The sequence below is a fragment of the Amborella trichopoda genome, chromosome 6 (genome assembly GCF_054954075.1).
Source record: "Amborella trichopoda isolate Santa Cruz 75 chromosome 6, AtrichopodaSantaCruz75HAP2 v2.0, whole genome shotgun sequence".
In the NCBI taxonomy this organism is placed as follows: Eukaryota; Viridiplantae; Streptophyta; class Magnoliopsida; order Amborellales; family Amborellaceae; genus Amborella; species Amborella trichopoda.
In genome coordinates, this window is record NC_142341.1 from 45964866 (window position 1) to 45988247 (window position 23382).

The window sequence follows — 23382 nt, forward strand, 5'->3', positions numbered from 1 at the left end:
CTCATTTACTTTTCTTCTCCCATAAAATATCTCTCATATTTATCTTTTTTAAATCTCATATTTATCTTTCACTATCTTCTCACGTATTTATCTCTCTATATCATATCTCTCGACTTTCTTATTCAATTGGTTGTTATCTAGGGTATCTTTTTGCAGTTTGGATTTTAAAAACTCATAGTAATGGGATGCACCTTTTAAAAAATACATGTCTATGCCTATTTAAAGATAGATTTTTTAAGAAACTATTCTATCCCTCACGTATTTTTCTTTCTCCCCCTCTCTCTCACGTGTTTTTTACAAAATATTAATTATTAATTTTTTTTTTGGTTTTGGTGAAGAGATTCAATGGTTTGAATAAAGGATATTTATTTATATCTGGGATGGCAAGGAGATGCAATCCTTCATTTTCTTTTGTTTAGGGTATGTTGCAAATGGTTGAGCACAGCTTCCTTTGTCGATCATGTCGATAACAACATAGAAAGGAAGGAGGTAAGCGAAACCTAAAATTCCATGATTTGTTAAAGTTACTTAAATGAGTTTGTTGTTGTGTCCGAGGAACTTAAGGTTCCCATCAAGATAGGGCTCAAAACTTATCATGGTCTGGATCTGAAACCCGAAATTTGGATCCTATTCGGATTTGGGAATGGATCCAAGTTTTAGATTCAAAATTCAGATCTGGATCCAAAATTTAGATCTGAATAGTAATTTGGGTCAAATCTGGGTGTACGTGGATCCGACCCGGTTTTTAAAAATAATATATATTATTATATAGGGATTGTATACATTTAGACTTTCATACAAGAAGGTCACAATTGCTTACAACCATCCGATGTGAAATCTGATTGCTTAGGTGTGTCACAAAGTTTGAGCTTGGTCAATGGAATAAATGCAGCCATCTAATTTCACATCCAATAGTCAAGATTAATTATGACCAAAATACCCCCAAAACTTTTCAGGGGTATTTTGATCAATTTATATTTTGTAAATTAATTTTTAATAGTTTTATTAGGTGCGCCTTAATGAGAAGAGTGAACGCCTAAAATTTCAAGTGATTTGGTTTTGTAGAAAAAAAATAAAATTCAAATAAGAAATGAGGTCGTGACCAATAGATCGGGCCCAGATTTAATCTAAATCGTTGGCTGATATTGTTATGTAAGCAGCCTGACTGACTATCTTTTTCCACACACACACATATCTATATATATAATTATTTTAACTTTTATAATTATATTTTAACTTTAGCATATACAAAATTGAGACTGATAGTTTTGGATCCGGATCCAAATATTGTGGATCCGATCATATCCAGATCCAAATCCGATACACTTTCAAATCAAGATCCGAATCTAGGTGGATCCAGAGATCCAAAAAATTCCCAACCCTACGTCTAGACACTTGAACAACAAAATCAACATCCACGCGGGGAACAACTCACTAGGGTGCAACTTTACCGGTATCCTCATGTTCAAAATAATGAGATTGATTGAATGGTTTAGAGGTGCTTAACATGGGCTTCATTTGTCAAATCATGGGCCGCTATCTTTGTCGGACATGTTGGTAGGGAAAAGGTGGCACATGAAGGCTTTGTTTGAATTATACGCTCAACCAAACTATGTTGAAGGATAGAGTTGAGAATTTACCTGGTTTGAATCTAAAACCCAAATTTCAGATCCTATTCAGATTGATGTATGGATCTGATCAACAGTTTGGATCTAGATCTAAAATTTGGATTTGAGTAGTAATATATTTGATCAGAGTGTAGGTGGATCCAATCCGGATCTAACCCAGTATATATATATATATAAATATATATATATATATATATATATATATATATATATATATATATATATATATATATAGATGCGGTTTGTATAGAACCTAGGCTCTAAACAATCACATTAGAGCCTACCTTCAAATAGTGTTGAAAAATATGGTTTCAATATTGGAAATCTTTGTGATAGCCTTAAAATATATTTTCATCTTTATTTATAAAGTTTAAAGTTTAAAAAATAGTGTCGATCGATAGATCTATGAAAACTTGAAATCTTGAAAATTGGCTGTCAAAAACTGCATTACAAAATGCACTATTTTCTAAACTTGAAATCCATTTTTTTCTCATGCCCATGTATCTTGATATTGAGATGATCAATTTGAGGATATTTGGGCATCAAAACAATCACTTCTAATGAAATTTTTGAGGTAGGTTCAAATTTGATTGTTTAGAGCCTCGGCTCTATATAAACTTTTCCATATATATATATATATATATATATATATATATATATATATATATATATATATATATATATATATAGTCCACTAGCTCATAGAATAGTATAAGCTCAACGGCCCAGATTGAATTTGAGCCGATTTGACGAACACGGATGCCTTGTAATGTTTGAATTTTAATTTTTTTTCTACAAATCCAAATCACTTGAAATTTTAGATGTGTGTTCTTATCATCAAGCCGCACCTAATAAAAATATAAAAAAATAATTCATGAAAACATATTGACCAAAGTACCTCCAAAACTTTTCAAGGGTATTTTGGTTAATTTATTTTATGTAAAATAATTTTTTGATATTTTTCGAAGATTCACCTACTTTTTTATCTACACACGCTCTAAATTTCAAGTGATTTGGATTTGTAAAAAATTAAAATTAAAATTCAAACACTATCGGACATCCGTGATCGTCAGATCAGCCCTAATTCAATCTAGGCAGGTGGGATCATTTTTTCCTGTGCGTTAGTGGGCTCACCCTAGCATCTTCATATATATATATATATATATATATATATATATATATATATATATATATATATATATATATATATATATATATATATATATATATATATATATATATATATATATATATATATATATATATATATATATATATATATATATATATATATATATATATATATATATATATATATATATATAGGGAAATGATCTAATGCAACGGTTGTATAGTAGTATACTGCAACCACACCTCTAGAAAACCATATTTTTGGCATTTTTATGACTCCAAATTTTGCACACACATTCTCTTCATCCTCATAATCAATCCTACGCAAAACAAATTCAATTGGCACCTCTAGATATGATCAAAATTAGTACTCATCCAACAATGAATCTCGACCATCCATTTGGTAAATCTCAAGATCTAGATCTAAGCCTTAACAAAGTTAAAATCATTTTTTTTTTTTTTTTAGCATTATTAATTTAATGATGATAACACTATATAAAAATTTTGGGAATAAATAAATCCTTTTGAGGCCTATGTTTTTGAAGATGGTTGCATTATACTACTATACAATCGTTGCATGAAATCACTATATATATATATATATATATATATATATATATGAGTAATGATCTTATAAGACTGTCCCCCACCCATAATAATCCTATTGGACCCTCCCCCACTCATGTGTGTAGGACCCCAAAGGATCACTATTAAAGTTGACATGAATCTCTAGAAAAGTTATTACATGGGTCCTAGACTTGACTTTTCTATAGATCCGTGTCAAATTTAATGATAATCTTTTGGGGTCCTACACACATGGGTGTGGGAGGTTCCTATAGGATCATATATATATATATATATATATATATATATATATATATATATATATATATATATATAGGGAATGATTTCATGCATGTATAGTAATATAATGCAACAATATTCAAAAACCATTTTAAGGCCATTTGTTTGATCTAAAATTTAAAATATACACTCTTTTCATTCTAATCAATAATCACAAAAAAAAAAAAATTGAAAACGCAACCTAAGAAATATTTTTTTCGCCCAGTTAATTTAGGCCGTCCATTTTAATAAGATGCTTAGATCTAGGCCTTAGAAGGATATTTTTCTTTTTCAATTGTTTTTAATGGCTTTATTACCATTAGATGAACAATATTGAAAAAGGAAAAAATGATTTTGAGTTTGTAAAGGCTAAGATCTTGAAATTCACCAAATGAATAGTCTAGATTCGTTGTTTGAGGGAGCTCATTTTGACCATATCTAAGGTTCAAACTGAATTTTTTTTTTATTTTTGGGATTGATTATTGAGATGAAAAGAGAGTGTGTGCAAAACTTTGGGTCATACAAATACGACAAACATGGTTTTCTAGAACTGTGGTTGCATTATACTATGATACAACTGTTGCATTAGATCACTATCATATATATATATATATATATATATATCTATATATATATATATATATATATATATATGAGCAATGATTTCATGTAACGATTGCGTCATATTATAATGCAATAACACTTTTAGAAAACATGTTTGTGTTATTTGTATGACCCAAAATTTGGTACACACGTTCTCTTCATCTCAATTATCAATCCCAAAAAAAAAAAGTTCAATTTGAGCCCTAGATATTGTCAAAACGGGTTCCTTCTAAAAACGAATCTAGACCATTCATTTGGTGAATTTCAAGATCTTAGTTTTTATAAACTCAAAATAGTTTTTTTCTTTTTTAACATTGTTCATCTAATGATAATAAAGTCATCCAAAAAGATTGGAAATGAAAAAATCTTTCTAAGGCCTAGATCTAAGCATCTCACCAAAATAAATAGCCTATGTTAATTGGGCTAAAAAAATACTTTCTAGGTTGTTTTCAAATTTTTTTTTTTTGCGATTGTTCATTAGAATGAAAAGAGTGTATATCTCAAAATTTGGATCAAACAAAGGACCATAATATGGTTTTTGAAGGTTGTTGCATTATATTATGATGCAACCGTTGCATGAAATTATTGCTATATATTAATAGTGCTAAAAACAAAAAAAACAAAAGTGAGTTTGAATTTGTTAAGGCCTAGATCTTGAAATTCACCAAATGGATAAGAAAATTTTGAAAAAATTATCCTGAAAGTTTTCATTCTAGCTCAATTATTATAAGCCGTCCATTTTATTGAGATGGTGAGATATAGGCCTCAGAAGGATTTTTTTTTATTCCCAGAATTTTTGTATAGCTTTATCATCATTAGATTAATAATGCTAAAACAAAAAAAAGCGATTTTGAATTTGTTGAGGCCTAGATCTTGAAATTCACCAAATTGATGGTCGAGATTCATTGTTGGATGAGTACTAATTTTGACCATATCTAGAGTGCAAATTGAATTTTTTTTTTTTTTGGATTAATTATGATGATGAAGAGAATGTGTGCAAAATTTGAGGTCATACAAATGCCAAAAATATGATTGTCTAGAGGTGTAGTTGCATTATACTACTATACAACTGTTGCATTAAATCATTTCATATATATATAGATCTGATGGAACTCGGATCCCATGTTTGCTATTTGGATCTAGATTTGGTTCCAAATATTCTAGATCCGAACAAATCCAAATCCCATATATACTTTTTAGATCCAAATGTAGATCCTAGTGGATCCGAACCCAATCCCGCCCGCCCCATTAAAAGACAAGTTTCCAATACTGGTTATTAAGGAGCGGCTCAATGAGCTACGGAGGCCTACAACTCTTTCAAGTTGGATTTGTAGCTTGGATACCACCAGATACAACTCTTCCAATGAGCTACGAGTTTGCTGTGATGATGTTTGGCATTACAAATAGGGGTGGCAATGGGTCGGGTCTGGCTGGTCAGACCTAGACCCAAATATATTCGGATCCAAGTTTTGGACCCAAACCTGTCGGGTTCAAACGTTGGACCCATACCCGTACCCATCAGGTCCTGGGTCTGGTCAGGTCCATTGTCACCCTCACTATTAGCTTCCTTTTTTATAGCGTCCAATGCTGAACAACAGATAACCGATTTTTGAGGGGTGGGCGATTAAAGAGAGAGATAGAGACATTCAAGTTTTAGAGAGAGAGCTATGTCTCCAATAAATTGAGAGAGGGCGAATTGCAGAGAGGCAGGTTGGCAATGGGGTTTGGCAGTCTGTGGAACCAGGAGAAGGCGAAAAGCATTGAAAAGATTTTAGGGTTGGGGCTTTGGCATTTGGGTAACCTAAAAATTCGAGTCTGGGTACCTGCTAGACCAAGCATAGCACTCCGGATTATCTGAGTATCCTTTATTGGACCCGGACCTTACCCACAGGTTCAAAACTTGGACCCATATTCGAACCTGTGTCGGGTATACCCAGCGGGTATGGGTTGGGTCCGGGTCTTTGCCACCACTACTTACAAATGCACCACCACAAATGAATTTTTCCTATATGTGGCGCTTCATTCTAGAGTTCTACAACACATTGGCGAACAACCAACTTGGGTTGAGCACATACAGCAGGTGAGAGTGGTCTTGGAGCTATTGAGGCACCAAGCACTGTTTGGTTTGTGTGAAAATATTTTTATATAGAAAATATTCTCTCATACGGTCAAGTGTAAGAATACTTTCGTATCAATTCGTCTTAGTGCATCTTTTTACACAAATTGGCAACTCATTGATGCAAAAATATTCCCACACTTGACCGTATTAGAGAATTTTTTCATGTGAACAAATTTTTTTCAAGTGAAAAAAATATTTTCACGCGAACTAATGTGCAGTGTGGATCCTATTGCTAGGGTATACAACGCATGGCTCACGTCTATTTTATAAAGGGCGACATCCCAGTTAAAATTTTGCAATGTTGGGCTAGGGTTATATGGTCATTTCATATTGTGTTGAGTGTGTCATATAACACCCCAAACAGATGGTCCATCCAATGAGGTTAAAATTCTGCAAGAGGCAGATATGAGATTGCCTTAGCTAATCCCTGAACCTCTGACTATGGAAAAGTTACACATTTTGTTCAGTTTTTCCATCACAGCCTGTGTTTGTTGAGGGAAAACTATTGACACTAGTTTTATATGAACGATTTGAGACCATGTGTTTGGGTGGATCATTTATGGTGCTCCTCTTTGTATGCATGCAAAAGTTAAAGCTTGTAATTTACAATAAAATGGTGCAGCCCTGCTTCTTTTTTTTAGGTAATTCAGTGGGGATGACGAGCCCCACACATTTTTTAAATCGTTATTGGTTTTTTAGTACGTTAAGTGAAAATGAAAGTCTAGACCTTAATTGAGGCACATATAATGCTACCACTAAATACCCAACCCCATTCTTAAATGGTGCAACCTTGAAAGTTGCTAAATCAATTTATCAGCCCTATAAACAAGGACAAAAAGTTAAGAATGGCGTGCACTCGTAACAATCTTTAAGATAAAAGATAAATTTTGCTGGAGATAGAGAGGAAGACAGATTTAATAGCAGTTGTAGATCTAAAGGTTTACATTTTGTTGTCCGTTTTTTATCTCACCAAAGATGGTATTGGGGGACGCGTTCTTACATTTGCGACCCTTAAAACGTATCCCCAAAGGCATAAATCATCCATCCAAAAATGGATCTAATAATGGTCCCTCCCAAAGAAGTAAAATCAATGGCTTAAATATTTCTTTTGAAAAAAGTCATCATTTTTAGTTTTTAAAATTTAGCTTTTTTAGCACATTAATGATCTCCATTTTAGGGATTATATATTCTTTGAAAAAGTTTATATAAGGTTGCAATCTTAAAATGTAGAATTAAGGTGCACCTCAAAAATCCATTATATTTGGTTGTTTTGATGTTGGAAAACGCTCTAATTGATCATCTGTCGAGATGTATGGATATGAAAAGATTAAAAAAATAGAAAAAAAAAATAAAGTCGTAAAAATAATGTATCATCATCATTATAGCGTTTTTCTAATTAATTAGTTTTCAAACTCTACTTCCAACCACGTGAGTCTATCCCTGGCCTTTTTCAATTCTTCTACTTAAACTAACTCGTACCTCCTAACATGTGCTATACTTGATCGGCACCACATGTGGCCAACCACCTAAATCTACTCTCTCTCATCTTATTGCCTATTGGTGCCACATCTAAATTCTCCCGAATTGATTTCATTTCGAATTCTAGTCGTAAAAATAATAAATCTTACAACAAATTATCTAGACTGCTCATTTTCAATATTTTCAAGCGTTTATAGATCTATTTGAACTATTTTTGGAGTTTAAGATTTTATATTTAGATATGAAAATAGATTCTCAAGCCATCCTAAGAAATTTTGACACTAAAATTATATTTCCAATAAAATTTGGAAGTACACCTTAACTTGATTGTTTAAGGTTGCAACTTTACACAAACCATACCCTTTAGGTTGAAATGTATTTCAAAAAGGATTATTGAAAGCGGCGCATTTCTACATATGAGTCCGGAAACTATAGGAACTGTGTCCACTATTAAAACCACTCGCATATTGGTAACATTTTTGAAACCTGGTGTTTGGTAGATCCTGAATGGTGCTTTCCTGCGTGAAAACACAAATAGAGGGTCTAGCTTGTGATACATTGAAACTGGGTGTTGCAGTCATGAAAGTTGCATGAAAAAGCTACGTCACCAGGCCTAGAAACAAAGACAGAGAGAGCAAAAGGACAGCATTCATCTCAAGAGACATTTCATATCATATAAAATTGCCTGTGGTTATTGCATTTTAGGAAATCCTTTCCACTATAATTCTGTGTTAAGCTAGTACACTTTTGATGAAACCACTGCTTCAAAATTAATGGCTTCCATCTTTGGTTCTTGAAGAAGGGCCTCAAATAATTGCTTCAAGAAATTTTCACTCCCATCATCAATGCTTTGGTATTCTTCTCAACGACGCTTATACATACAAGGCTTCAACTTTGGCCATTTGATATCTGTAGTTACTGCACGTGGTTTTTCCTGCCAAATAGAATCAATGAAAATGAACAAGAAAGAAACCATGTATGGTCGAAACTGGAGAGTGCTAAGCTTTTTCGAAGGTGAAGTTAAGTAATGTTTTCATACCTTTTTCTGAAAGAAGAAAAGAACAAACATTTTGTTTGAGAAATCCTGTAAAAGATTTTCAAGAGTTGTTAGTATATAGAATAAAATGGAATCATTGAAGCTCCATTGGAGGTCTAGAAAAAATTATAATCATTCAAGTTCCATTGGAGGTTGGGATACAAATATAACCTTTGAGGATGTGATAAACCCAAGCTTTTGTACGGCTTTGGAAAACATATCAGGGTCTGCACCTCCATTATTTGGATCAAACCTGCTCCTAACTTCCGCAATCAATAGCCAGCCACTGTTCCAAACCATCAATTCATAAGGATTGGCATAGAATTCCAGCTGACTGAACATGGAACTGTGTTTTATGGATGATTTCTCTTTTGCTTTAGGGAATGTTACATACCCTGGTCTGAGAACCCTGTGTGCTTCCTTGAGGTAATCAGAGAAATTTGTGCCCATCAGAGAGAGGCAGAAGACAGCCACATCAACCGAAAAAGAGCTCAAGGGTGTCTACAAAATGGCAGACACAAATGCAAGACTTGGAAATATTTTTATTAAATGAAAAGAACTGCATGCTGTGCAACATCAACACAAGAATAGGAGTTGGCATCAGACAATGGTTTGGGAGAAGGTGGTAAGGCTTACTGGGTTCCAATCCCAGCTTGCCCACCAAACCTAAAGAGTGGAGGTTCATCCCCCTAGGGTATGCTGGCAACACTAAAATCCAAAATCCGAATTCCGTCTTATTGGCCACCCCACAAATACGTGAAGCTTCTTTTTTTATGAGGAAGAAATTTATGAATACACTAGATTGAGCTAAGGCCACAATGGGGTTGTTATCACAGTAGTATGGAACTGCCCCAAAAAATTTACGTCAGAGGCCTATAAGATGCAATTCTTGTTTTTCATTACAAGAATTACTACCCTGTAGGCATTTTTTATTTCAAAGAGTCAACAGTACCTAAATGGGCTGGAGGACAGCGATAGAAAATTTCACCTTATCTCGTGGGACAAAGTCTACTTGCCTCAATGGGCTGGAAGTTTGGGTATCCGTAGGCTTAAAGTTTGTAACCTAGCCCTTTTAGGGGTGTGGTGGTGGTACTTTTGCGACCCAAGAGAACCACCTTTGGAGGGAAGTTCTAAAATCCAAGTACCACGTTCCGGACCTTGCTTGGCTCCCCGGGCCAAGGGTCAACAGCAACTCCTGGGGGATGGAAAGCTCTCAACCGCAGCCTCAACCACTTCAAGGCCCACATCCGCTTTCAAGCCAGAGCCGGCAATAGAATCCAGTTCTGGTCGGACTTGTGGATTGGCTGTGCACCCTTGAGAGACAGGTTCCACAACCGTGACGCTTCAATAGGGGAGCAATTCGATAGGGTGGGGCTTGCTAGAGACTGGAATCCTAGTTTTAGAAGGCCCCTTTTCGACCATGAGGTAGATGATTTCTTATCACTCTCCTCCATCCTCCATGCTTTTTTCTCCTTAGTCAGGGCCACGATAAACTAGTCTGGGCTCCTACACCCTCAGGGACGTTCTCTGTCTCTTCTTTTTATTATGTCATTCATGCCTTGGTCAGCGTGGTCTTCCCTATCCCCGGCCAAGGTTCAGTGGTTTAGCCAGATCGCAATCTCAGAAAGGGCCCTCATGGTGGATCAGTTACAGTATAGAGACCTTCAACTCCCTAACCGCTGCATCATGTGTGCCAACGACAAAGAATCCAATGCCCATCTTTTTATCCATCGTGCCATTGCACAGACCCTCAGGGGAGATAACTTCTTCCGCTGGCAATGGTGACCCCTCCTTCCATCCCCCATATTTTCAGTCACCTTTTCTCTCACCCCTGGTCCAAACCGGCATTACTCATATGGCATAGAGCAGTCTCAGCCCTCAATGCACCATCTGGAAAGAAAGGAACCATAGGATCTTCCAGTGACTGCACCAGTCCGTTGACACTCTCAAAGACCAAGTCAGATCCTTCTTTATCAGTTAGGCCAAGAACAGCAAATTCTTTAGTCATTCTTCCCCCTCTAACTTTTACCAGAACTGGCAAGCTCTCTTACATTGGCTCCCATGAGGGTACCACGTTCATCCCTTTAGAGGCCACCAAACCAAGATTAGATCAAGCTTAATTTTGACGGCCTCTTCCAAGACATGGAGGGGTGCATGCTGTTCTCTTACTCCCGCCACATTGGTGTTGCTGATTCCACTACAGCTGAGCCCACAGTCCTACTTGAAGGTCTTAGAGCATTTGACCCCTCCTAGAAGCCCTTCCTTGTCATTGAAGGGGACAACAAAAACGTTATTGCGTGGGCATCTAGATTTACACCATGCCCCTGGAGACTTGATCACATTTTTTATGAGATCTCCTAACTCTGCAAATCCTCTGAAGTCTCTTGGAGGCACATTCTGCAGGAAGCCAACTCAGCTGCTGACTCCCTCGCGAAATCCAGAGTTACTTTCTCTTACACACTTGTACCTTGTTTCTCATTCTCAATCCAACAGTTAACATATTAAAAAAAAAAGAATTAAATCGTACCTTGTCATAAACTCCACTTGAGACAGAAAAAGCCTCTTAGATTCCGACATGTCTCTAAACTAAATGTCAAGTTGTAAATGTGAAACTTTTATTTTTTGAAGAACATTGGATACATAAAACTCAGATAGGCCTCTCAACACTGACTCTTTACTGCAGGTTACACTTTCTATTTTTCAAGAAAACAAAAACCTCTTAGACTGTAAAGGCCTTTCAGAAATGGAGGACTGGTATGCTTACGATAACTTGCATCATTTATTTTTTTTTAAAAGACTAGGCGTGTAAATCTCTAACAAGCAAACATTTATGACATTCTTTTTAAAAATTCCAGAAGCATACTAAAGACCTTGTTAAACTGAGATTTTGACAGCTTGCAACTTCCCTTAGTTTTCTATATAAGTTAAGAAAACATATACAATAAGGACAGTTACTTTTGGTACAAGGAGATCACAACTATTATTACTGTTACATGTGAAATCGAGTGGTTGGGGATGTGTCATTGACTAGGCACAATCACCAAAATAAAATTTATTGAATGTTGTGACACATTTCAATATATTAAATATCACATCCAATGGCGAAGAATGATTGTGATCTCCTTGTACCAAAAGTAATAGCCTGACAATATACAATCCCAAAAGTGCCATAGTTATGGGCCCAGGTTTTCATTTTTTTTTAAATGACTTAGCAAACAGATTATCCCTTATCCAAATTGGACCTTTAGTTTCTACAAAAGGACATTTAACATTTATCCCTTCTTGTCCAAATTGGACCTTTTGTTCCTACACATGGACATTTTGTGTTATGTATTGCTCAATGCCGATGTAGCCAAAAGTCTGATAATTGCATCTCTGCTGTTGGATAACAAGTTAAAATTATAAGCAATCTCCCAAAATGAAAGTAATCACTCATTACTTCTTGGCATTCGTCTTCTATGATTAAGGCATGGCTAGTTGACTTACATTTGAGCAACGGAAGTTTCAATCATATGTAGGTCATTCATACTTACTCACAAGCAGGCATATGAACACAAAATGCATCCTCATGGAGTCATCGAACTGACTTTTGATAGTCAAGGAGGTTGTGTGCACTTTTGTGAATGAATAAGTCCTCCTACCTTGTCACTAGTGGGAATGCATTCTCATCTCCTCTTTTATCATTGGTAGACATGAGCTGTCCAACAGGTCATCATCATCAAAGCCTTTTCCCGATTAATTGGGAATGAAGTTTAATGAACTGTCCAACAGGTAATAGCTCATATTGTCAGAATGGGCTCCTATGAGGTGATTTAGGGTTGGTTCTCACTGCCATTGCTGCCACCGTCATTACCAAACCTCTGTCACCACAACCACTACCACATCACCACCTTTCACCAATGAATATCGTGATCACCACCACATTGTGGCCACTAATGCCACACCCACAACCACAACCACAACCACCACTAAGCTGCCACTGATGTCACCACCACAAACACCACTATAAAACCTCTCACCGCACCATATCACTGCCAACATTGCACAGCCACCCACCACCACCAAACCACTGCAGCAAAAAGACCACCACACCGCAACATTTCATGAAAAATCCACCCCCATCCTGCTACCATCACCAAACCACCATCACTGCTACCAACACCCACCAACACCAGACCACCACTTAAGGGGTAGATTCAAATATTTTGGGACATATGAGCACTTGTTAGAAGGCCATTGCCCACCAATGTACAAGTACTCAAGTACCCCTTTCCACTGGCAATGAGGTGGAAGGAATGACATATATTGCAAAGATATACAGCCTCCTTAACTACCATAAACTAATGGATAACAGATGCCCAACGGATATAAGTTTCATACATACATTTATTCTTATATAAGTAAATATAAGTATAAATGACTTTAGTATGGCTAAATTTTTCTTCTTCAAATTTAAGCCAACTAGTGCTGTATGATTCAATTGAGGCAGAAGACCCACGCAATAGTCATGCTCGGCGGTTCTCATAAACGTAGATTGCGCAAAATTTTAATTTATTATCGAATGGCAAAGAAGTGATTATTAGATCATTTCCTATGACAATTCTGTATTAAGCAGCACATACCACAAATATTACAACCATTACAATCAATTGATTGATCTAGACAAGCAAAGACAGACTGATAACAGAGTACAGACCCTTTAAATTTGAAAGTGAGGAATTGGCACATAATTACTGCCCCTTATATAAAAAAAAGAAAGCTGCAATGCACTGGAACCTCACTTTACAACAAGCTTTTCACAGGCATCCAACTACTGATGAAGATTACAAAAGAGCAACATGTGGCGAATGTTTGAAGATAAAAAGATGAAGCCTCTTCTTCTTTAGAAAATACAAAAGCAACATGTCACAAAGACACAAATCCTTCAGTTTCTAAAGACCAACAAAACTCCTGCAGGTTTTGTTTCCTTCCAAAATAAGGAGTATGAGATGTCATAACTTTGTCCAGTGCTGAAAGGCTTTAAGAGTCAGACAGGCCTCATCCTTTAAAATAAAACGAAAACATTTAAATTTTCGTTTTATGTTGGTTTTTGGATAAAACGATAAGTTTTTGGTTCCAAAAGGCCCAGAAAACTCTTACATGTTTTACATTCTTTAAAAATAGAACATAAGACATGTTTCACATTCTTTAAAAGGCAAAGCCGCTTCTTCTTTAGAAAATACAAAAGTAACACATCATAAACATACAGGTCCTTTGGTTTCAAAAGACCATCTGCAATCCGATAGGTTTTGTTCTCTTCAAAAATTAAGAACATGAGATGTTGTAAATGTTCATTCCATGTTGAAAGGTTTTAAGAGTCAGACAGGTATCATCTTCTTTAAAACAACAAAAAGAAAACATGTCTATTTGGTTTATGTTGATTTTTTTGGATAAAACAAGTTTTTCAGGACCAAAAAGCCTATAAAGATCCTACACTTTTACATTCTTTAAAAAGTATCATACACGTATCATATGCTTGGAGTTTACAACAATTTATAATTTGACTCATATTAAAATAGAAAATGCGTGAAGGATAAAATCACAATTTTCATACCAAAAAAACATGTGGCATTCAAAGGACTTCTAACATGAATCTTTGAGGGGAAGCTAATGTCATTCAAGCAGATTATTGTCTATAGTGATCTCATAATATCTGCCCAGCTATAATCATTTGGATAACAATTTCATCCTATAAACATGGATTGCTAGAAATACTACTTCATTTACACTTAAATGGAAACACCCTGAAGATCATCAACAATAATATTGTTGTTTTAAAGCTGGGTGAAGGGCTAATGGTGTGATCAAGTCATTTGGGGTCTATGATGCCTGAGAGGTTATCAATGGAGTTGAGACATATTTAAATAAGAGAAGTAAATTTAAAGTTTGGGATGGCTGTGGAACCAAGTTTGTCAATGCTGTTTGGAAACATTTTTTCTAAGGTATGATAAGTTTAGCTTGTCATGGAGGGATAACACAATGAGCTGAAAGCTTCTACCTTACTAGGAGATGGGCAGATTTGAATAGAGGATCGTGCTGGGATGTTTTCCATCAAGTCTTTCTTCTGCGTGGGGTGGGAGGACATATTGGAAAGTGTAACATGTAAAATTTGGTGTATGATACAAGGTACACCATGGAAACATCCCCAATAGCATATAGTGGGGATCATCTTAGTTCCTGATGATGGATATTCAACAGGGTATCATTCATCTATTTGGTCCAGAGCAGAATCAGACTGTCCACTGGTTTATGGTCTACATTCCCTAGAGATTATTTTGATGCAGAACCAGTTTCCTGGTAAGCTTGATATTGGAAAGGAGACCACGATTCAGGAAATAAATGTGCTTGAATGTTTACAATCTCTCAACCTGGTATTGCCAATGCTGATATCAACTTTACCTTAATACTACAAATAAATATTATTTTAAATTATTTACATAACACTTACATTTGACATGTCACAAGCAATTACGGATGGGTCACATGCAACAAGATCGATTGAGAAGACTTTATTTTTCACACTTCTTGCAAGGAGAGCATCCCCTGGAAGAGAAACATCAAATAATCAAAACACGTCATGATCATATCATGTTATTAAATTCAACTAACACCAGGCAGGTTGCAAGAAGTTTAAGTAACAAGAAGTAGGTTATACTCTTTCATAACCATATTTTACAAAATATGAACTAATATGCTTAAAATGTCCCAGCCACCTATGAGCTGCCTCTCCCTTTGAAAACTGTTTTAAACAAACATGATCAAAATGTTTTTCATAGGATAATTCGATCAGACATCTATGTATCCGAGAAGATAGTTTGTTACATATATTTACAAGTTTTAATCATTCAAAACAAAAAATATTTTCTCACCACAACCAAAATCAGCAACTATTAAAGAATGTTTACGACCCTTAAGCCACTTGATTATAACATCCACTGGTTGTTCTGGCCAGTGGGACATTTGCGCTTGGTATCCTGCATGATACTGCAATAGTACCCACAAAAAGAAAAGGATGTCAATAAACAACACTGGTGATTATAAATACCACAAGTAATGGCACCACTGTTGAGAAATTGAAATATATACTTTTAAAATGATAATTTTCTTTGGAGAGCATACAAATACACATGGATGTTTCTCTATATTTTGGACAGAGACAGCCAGATGGATAGACAGCGTAGATTGATATAAAAGTTCAAAATATTTTGGTTTCAAAATCTATCCCTTTATAGGCAAGACAATTTTAGCACTAATCCGAAGTTAACAAAATAAAAAAAATAAAACAGGACTTTAAAATTTTGGTTCAATTTGGATTCCTTTTGTTTTTCATGAAATGTGATACATTAAATTCACGATTGGAATTCTACAGCACATATGGGGAGACACAACAGTGAGCGAAGACTATGATGGGGCATTTCCGCAACCAGAAATTCGCCAAAAGAGAAACAGGGGGACCAGAATCATAGCCAAAGAAATGGCCACAATGAGTACATGGCAAAAGACATCGGGTCATTAGTACGAATCTCATCCATTCCTAGTATAAGTCGACTGCATGCCAGGCCTTAGGAAGTACTTCCAAGCCAATATAAATGCAACGAGGCACTTCACTTCTACCAATAACTGTCCTCCAAGAGCATCCTAGTTCACTCCAGGCCACTGGGGTAAGGAGTACCATAAAAGAGTGCATGCTATTCTTTGAGATGAATACATTATCTTGATACTTCCTAATTTTCCATGCTAAATTAAGTGTGCTATTTTTACCTTTTACTTTGATTCACAAGTTAAAATAAATCAGAAAACCAATAAAAGCTTCACAAATGACACAACAACGTACCATGTAAAATATAATTATCAATAACTTGAGAAAAAAGAAACACCAAAAGTCCAGAAAGGCTAGGAATAAAGCTTACCGTGTTAAATAGAGCTGGATCCTTCTTAAAGAAGCTAAGAGCATCACTACCACTGAAAGCAAAAAATGCATAAAATATTAATTTCAGAAAGGCAGGAATTCTGCAAAAGCTCATACACATCCAAAGTATTTTATCTCAAAGAGCTTCAATAGACTAGAACCACTCCATCAACCAAAACTTCAGTGTGTTTCTTAACGTGTTTGTTCTCCTGTTTATTGAAATAATTTTCCAGCGTGTGATGACAGAAGAATGGAAAGAGTTTGATCACCTAAATAACCTAGAGGAGGAACGAGTGTTCCAGAGGGAGGATATAGAAGCAGAGACCAGGTTAGACTTTTGCACCAGGATACAGCAATGAAAGTAAAACTCATCTGAGATCATTTTAGGAAGGAGACCAAAACAAAAACTTCATTTTTGTATATGGAAAGCGGCTAGTCGCACGAAGAGTGGAAAGAGACGCCACATGATTTTCTACGCAACTATTCAATTAGAGTAGTTACATGAATATCATGAAGCTATATTTAAGCTGGTGGAGGTTGAGAGGAAGGTTGTGGTTACAGTTTTTTTAAGGGCATACACTTTAAGGGAGGTAATCTGTTTTCCAGTTGGAGAAGCATTTTTTGGCTCTATGCTGGCAATCAGGGCAAGCCTCAACCAGTCAGACCCCGTGGGTTGACTGGTCCTGGCGGGTTAGGTCCAAGTCAAGAAATGCAGACCTGACATTCAAGCCACATCAGGTTTCGATCCATCCAGGACCCAACTGGATCAGGTTGGTCGAGTGGTTTGGGTCCAAGTCTAGAAGTGTGAGCCCCAAACGCAGGTTGGGTTGGTCATGGTCCATCCCGGACCTAACATGGTCAGATCGGTTCCAGGTCTGGCTTGACCTATAGTCTACATATTTTTTATCACCAAAAAATATATAATATGTTTTACATTTTATTTTTATTTTTTTGGTATTTTGACCCCAGCCTGACCCGACCCGGTGTGTTGGTCCAGTTCCAACTGACCTAAACCCCATCGGGTATGTGTCCGTCCTCCAACTTGTCGTGTCAGGCCAGGTCAGGCTTGACCTACAGCCGAGCCGAGCAGAGCTGAGCCGACCCATTTACACCCTTAAGTCTCACTTGAGACAGCATTGAGCAGCCAGTTTGAAATGATAACAGTCTTATTCGAGCTCATATTAGAAAATGACATTGTTTGATTTGAATGATTCATTGATAACAACATTTCACTCCTTTGTGGGTTGCTCAATTGTGCTTTTTGTGTCAAATAAAATTATTACAGAAAAAGACAGCTATTCAGAGAATTTGCCAGCTCAAAGTTCCATGATTACATGCACTTTAAAAGTTGCAATCGAAAACTTATTACAAAGCACAGGGGAATTGATAAAGGGTGGACCTGCAAGAGTACAGCTTTTCATTTATCATCCGGAAATGGCCTCCAGACAACCTTGCTCGCATCTAAATGTTCATGGGAAATCAGATGGGCATGGTAAGTGCATCATAAGGTACAAAAAAATGAAGAAAAATCATGAATTTCAACTTATATATGGTTTAAAAAAGCATAACTTTGTATCAACTAAATTTCAAACTATAATGATGACAGAAATAAGCAACTCCAGGTTTAGTAAGACCTCTTCAAATTCCAACCAACAGAGTGACTATTTTTGTTTTTGTTTTTTTTTGTTTTTTTGTTCTGAGGAAAGATTGCCTGTTATGTATTATGTAAGTGAATTGCTTACAATAAAAACAAAAAATTAGACTACGCACATATTAGGGACTCTCTGTACAGAAAAATGGCAACCCACGCATCAGTGTTCATTCCCAAGAAGTTGAGGCCCACAAGGCTTTAAGTAAAGGTTAACAAAACCTTTAGAGACAGAGAGGAAGGAACAGTAAAAGGAGATAAAATAGTAGCAGAACGGACAGAGAATAGGCAAAGATTAGTAGAAGGAGAGAAGCAAAAGAAGTAAAAAGAAAGGGAGGAAGACTAATTGGTAATCTGCTGCTTGATAGTCCCTTCCAGAGCCTCCCCCTTAGCCAAGCGGTCGGCAGCCTGGTTCGCTTCCCAATGAACATGACAGAAAGTGTCATGTCCCTCCAAAAGCCAATAGTTTATAACATCCTAATATCAAATATCAAATATCTTCTTTGGAAGATTCACCTCTTGGGAATAAACCTTCCCTCCTTGGCCAACTTAAAAGCAAACCTCAATCGCAGCAAAACATCATTACCCCTACAAACGCAGGCTAGCAACACCCGCATTACATATACTGCAGAACAGCAAGGTCAAAGTCTCCCACATCATGGATAAGAGATGAAACCTCAATCACAAAAGACCATCCTCTCTTTAGGCCCCAAAAAAAAGGAATTCAAAATCTCTGAGGTCAAGTCACTGACCTTTATTCAATCATGCCAGCTCAAGATTCCAAATGTCAAATTTCCTTGCTCCAGCAATCATGATTTTAAATTGACCACAGGATCTAAAAACACAAAGGAAGCTTAAGAACCTACCATCAGGTGGAGACATGACAAAGTAGTTAATCGTTTAATGTATAAGCAATCAAAGTTGGAATTGAATTCTCAACTCTAAACAGGTCCGTAACCAAGCTTAAAAGCACATCAAATACAAAAACAATCCTCAAGATGAGGCTCTATACCACAAAAGCTTGCAGTCAAGAACAGTATATTACTGCAAAGGATTAGAAATATTGAATGTCAAAATCCCTACAAGACTAGTGTGTGCGACTCATTAACCAACCTACTATAGCAGGATGAGGGTTTTACTTGTGTGCACTAGAACCATACTACAGAAGCCTCCCTAGTCTAACAAGGTTTCCCCACCATAATCATTTAGTTCTTGTATCTTCTTTTTTCGATATTAAATGATAAACACAATGGGAACATAGTAGTAGAAGGGGCTGTTGGTACAAGTGACGACGGAGGTCAAAGATACTTTCTTAGGATTAGGATGTTGGAAGTGAAAGAAGCCTTGAAAAGGATGAAGATAAGATAAGATTTAGGACCAGATAATATCACGATAGAAGTTTGGAAGTGCATGGGAGAAATTGGCATTAACTGGCTGACGAAACTGTTGAGAACAATGAAAATGCCAAACGAATGGAGGACAAGTATTGTGGTACCTATTTACAAGAACAAATGAGACATACAGAATTGTGCAAACTATTAAAGGATCAAGCTTATGAGTCATACTATGAAGCTATGGGAAAGAGTCACTGAGCAACGACCAAGGTATGAAACGAGTGTATTTGAAAACCAATTTGGTTTTATGCCAGGAAGCTCAACAACTGAGGCTATTTTATTACTTAGGCAACTGATTGAAAAGTTTAGGGCGAAGGGAAAAGGCATCCACATGGTCTTTATTGATCTAAAGAAAGCTTATGATAGAACACCTCGAAATTTGATTTGGCGGGTGTTGAAAAAGAAAGACATCTCTAGACACTACATCGACTTGGTGAGAGATATGTACGATGGAACGGTAACTAGTGTACGAACAACTAGTGGAGAGACGAGTGAGTTTTCAGTGACAATAGGTCTGCATCAAGGGTCAGCATTGAGCCGTACCTCTTTGTCTTAGTTATGGATGACTTAACTAAGCATCTATTGGATGAGGTACCGTAGTGCACGTTGTTCGCACATGACATAATTTTGATTGATGAGACCCAACACAACGTCAACACAAAGTTAGAACTTTGGAGGGATGCTCTAGAGTCCAAAGGTTTTAAAATTAGTCAAACTCAGATAAAGTCTATGGAATGCAAGTTTAGAAATAGTGGGAGTAGAGATGAGGAAGTAGTTAAGATTGATGGCCAAGAAGTACAAAAAAAACCGCACTTTCGATAACTTGGGTCGATAATCCAGGAAAATAGAGAGATCGAGGAAGATGTCGCACACAGAATTAGAGCTGGGTAGGCGAAGTGGAGATGTACAAGTGGAATTTTATGTGATCGTTGCATACCAATGAGGGTGTAGGGAAAATTCTATAAGACAACAGTGAGACCAGCTTTGCTTTATGGGCGAAGTGGAGATATGCAACTGGAATTTTATGTGATCGTTGCATACCAATGAAGGTGTAGGAAAAATTCTATAGGACAATAGTGAGACCAGCTTTGCTTTATGGGGCAGAAGGTTGGGCAGACAATAAACAATATACCCATAGAATGAGTGTAGCTGAGATGAGGATGTTGTGATGGATGAGCGGCAAGACAAGAAGGGATAAAATTCGAAATGAATCTATTCGAGAGAATTTAGGCGTGGCACCGATAGACGATTAAAGGAGTGAGTATAGACTTAGGTGGGCTAGCTATGTGTAGCGTCGACCAAGTACAACACGTGTTAGGAGGTACGAGTTAGTTCAAGTGGAAGGACTGAAAAGGGCAAGGGGTAAACCCAAAAAGGCACAGTTAGAAGTAGTCTAAAAAGATACAGAGACTTCTGCGCATAATGGAAAACTTGGATTCATGTAGCCGACCCCAATTAATTTGAAATAGGCTAAAATGATGACAATCATCTTCCTTTTCACTATCATAGAATCCTCATCTGCAAATTACAGCCCTAGTTCATTATAGAAATTTGAACTCCTGATCTCAGAATTCACAACGATTCAACAGGTCCAGTTAAAATAAACAAAGAAAGTGCAGCCATAAATAACATAGCGCATATATTTGCAAAAGAAAACCCCCATTGAAAATAATCAAACATTTTCCTCATGCGTCTCAACATGTAGAGTTGAACATGATCAGCTGGATAGCTAATTCTTCACCTACCCGAAAGGATAGCTAATTCTTCATCTACCTGAAAGGATTCTTTACCAGATACGTGAAAACGTTATGGTGATTTTACACTTAACAATCCATAAATGTAATCTATCTAAAACAACAATGCCCTATTGTTACAGATAGCATATGGAAGCCCCAATTCCCAAGCTGAAAACAACTATACAACACTGAAGACCAGATTAATCCTTATCCACTGATACTTTCATGAATGACCTATTGGGTATCATCTTTAACAGTTCAAAACTAAACCCAAATTACAGAAATCAAAATAAATCAGGAGAAAAACAAACTATTTTTTTTCGGTGTGTAGAAATCCAAAAGAAGCACATACTCAGAACATAAAAACTATTTTCCTTGAATTGAGAAGTCGCAGAATGAGTTTCAGATTACACTATAGAAGAGAAAAAGAGATGATTTCTCAAAAAACAGAAGAAAGTTATGAGAAAATTCTAACCTTGTCCAGAAAGGTGCTGGACTTGGGAGCAGGTGGGGTGTGGGCGTTGTTTGATTTGGGTTCTTGGGTCGATTGGTCTAGTAGGCATTTTCTTCGTTTCTGTTGACGTTGAGGGTGAGATGGGTTTCTCTCTCCTCTGCAACTTCTTCTCTTTCTCTTATCCTTCTTCTGCTTGGAGTTGCTCAAAGCCTCCATTGCTGAAGCTCTGATAAATGGATGCTCTCCAAAGCTTGGAGCAAGCCCCTCTCCTATATTTCCTTTGGAAAAAAGGTTTCGTGCCCCCACGGTGCATACTGTCCATCTACGCTGCGATTTACGGGATAATACTTTTCCATGTACTGGTGTGTCAGTCTAAAGCAGAAGAGTCAGGCCCTATGCGCGACCTGAGGGAGCACCTAATACAAACCTTTGTTTAGGGGTGTGGTTTGTGTAAAGGCACCGATTATAAAATCGAAGTCTGGCGCGCCTCTGAATTATGTTAAAAGATATAGTTTTGTAATGGCCTAAAAAAAATTGTTTTTATCCCTGATCGATGAAATTTTAAGCTTTAAAATAGCAAAATAATAATATTTAGTAATATGCATGTGTGTTGTACGTCATTTATAATGTATGTGATATTTAATATAAATCACTGAAACATGTTTATCATTGAAAAATATTTTCAATAAAACATGGTTTTCAATGAAACATGTTTTTAGAGATCATTGAATATTGAAAAATATTTTCAATAAAATTTGGTTTTAGCGTTCATTGAATTTATGATTTATCCTCACTATTGAATAACTTTATAAAATAATTATGATTTTTTAAAAACCATATAATAAATAAATAATTTAGGTATGACAAAATACGATTCTAAGGGGACAAAAAAATTTTAAATGGTATTTTAAATAGAGGAATAAAAATTGATATAGTGCAAATGAAAAATATTGAAAAAAAGCTGGAGGAGATGTGATCAAAATACATAATTAACAAATCAAAATTACTCAAGTATCTCACAAAAAAAGAATTAAATTTTATATATACTTTATCACATTTTTTTTTTGCTAGAAATATAATATTGTAGTTACAAAAGCAATTTAATATTCAAATAGTCATAAAAAAATTAAAATACATATAAAGGAAAATTTGAGATGAAAATAAATGTATAAATCATTTAACATAAGAATCAAAAAGAAAAAATAACTAATTTTCTACTCCCCAATAGGGAGACCACATAATCTACTTGAAAAATAGCAAGAGAAAGTTAGAATAAAGAGTAATATAAATAACTAAGTTATATACAATTAAAATAAATAATAAAAATAATAATGGTAATAATAACAACATCAACAACAACTAT

General features: G+C 36.0%; 1 protein-coding gene across 6 annotated transcripts; it reads right to left on the reverse strand.

Annotated features, from left to right (window-relative positions):
• Positions 1-8451: 8451 nt before the first annotated feature.
• On the reverse strand, positions 8452-22373 carry LOC18442061 (S-adenosyl-L-methionine-dependent methyltransferases superfamily protein). 6 transcript variants are annotated; one of them, XM_006852285.4, is made up of 9 exons: positions 22041-22373; positions 18187-18248; positions 16789-16840; positions 15748-15862; positions 15327-15421; positions 9234-9340; positions 9011-9125; positions 8843-8887; positions 8452-8737 (listed from the first exon to the last, which is right to left on the reverse strand). In XM_006852285.4, exons 1-9 carry the CDS (start codon positions 22233-22235, stop codon positions 8666-8668), a joined length of 858 nt encoding a protein of 285 aa, XP_006852347.1. In that variant the 5' UTR covers positions 22236-22373; the 3' UTR covers positions 8452-8665. The 6 variants fall into 6 exon arrangements, 5 of the variants coding, with proteins under 5 accessions (XP_006852347.1, XP_011626191.1, XP_020527590.1 ...); XM_011627889.3 differs by having other exon boundaries at positions 9234-9259; positions 22041-22369; XR_016056858.1 differs by lacking the exon at positions 9234-9340 and having other exon boundaries at positions 22041-22369.
• Between the last annotated feature and the right edge of the window lie 1009 nt (positions 22374-23382).

Excerpts from the sequence above, each read along its gene's own strand:
- LOC18442061 (XM_011627888.3), bottom strand. The coding sequence starts at position 22,235 with ATGGAGGCTTTGAGCAACTCCAAGCAGAAGAAGGATAAGAGAAAGAGA. Across the intron at positions 15,863-16,788 it reads ATCCAGCTCTATTTAACACG|TATCATGCAGGATACCAAGC; the intron begins GTAAGCTTTATT and ends GTACTATTGCAG. Across the intron at positions 9,341-15,326 it reads TTGCTTGTGACATGTCAAAT|ACACCCTTGAGCTCTTTTTC; the intron begins GTAAGTGTTATG and ends GCCATTTTGTAG.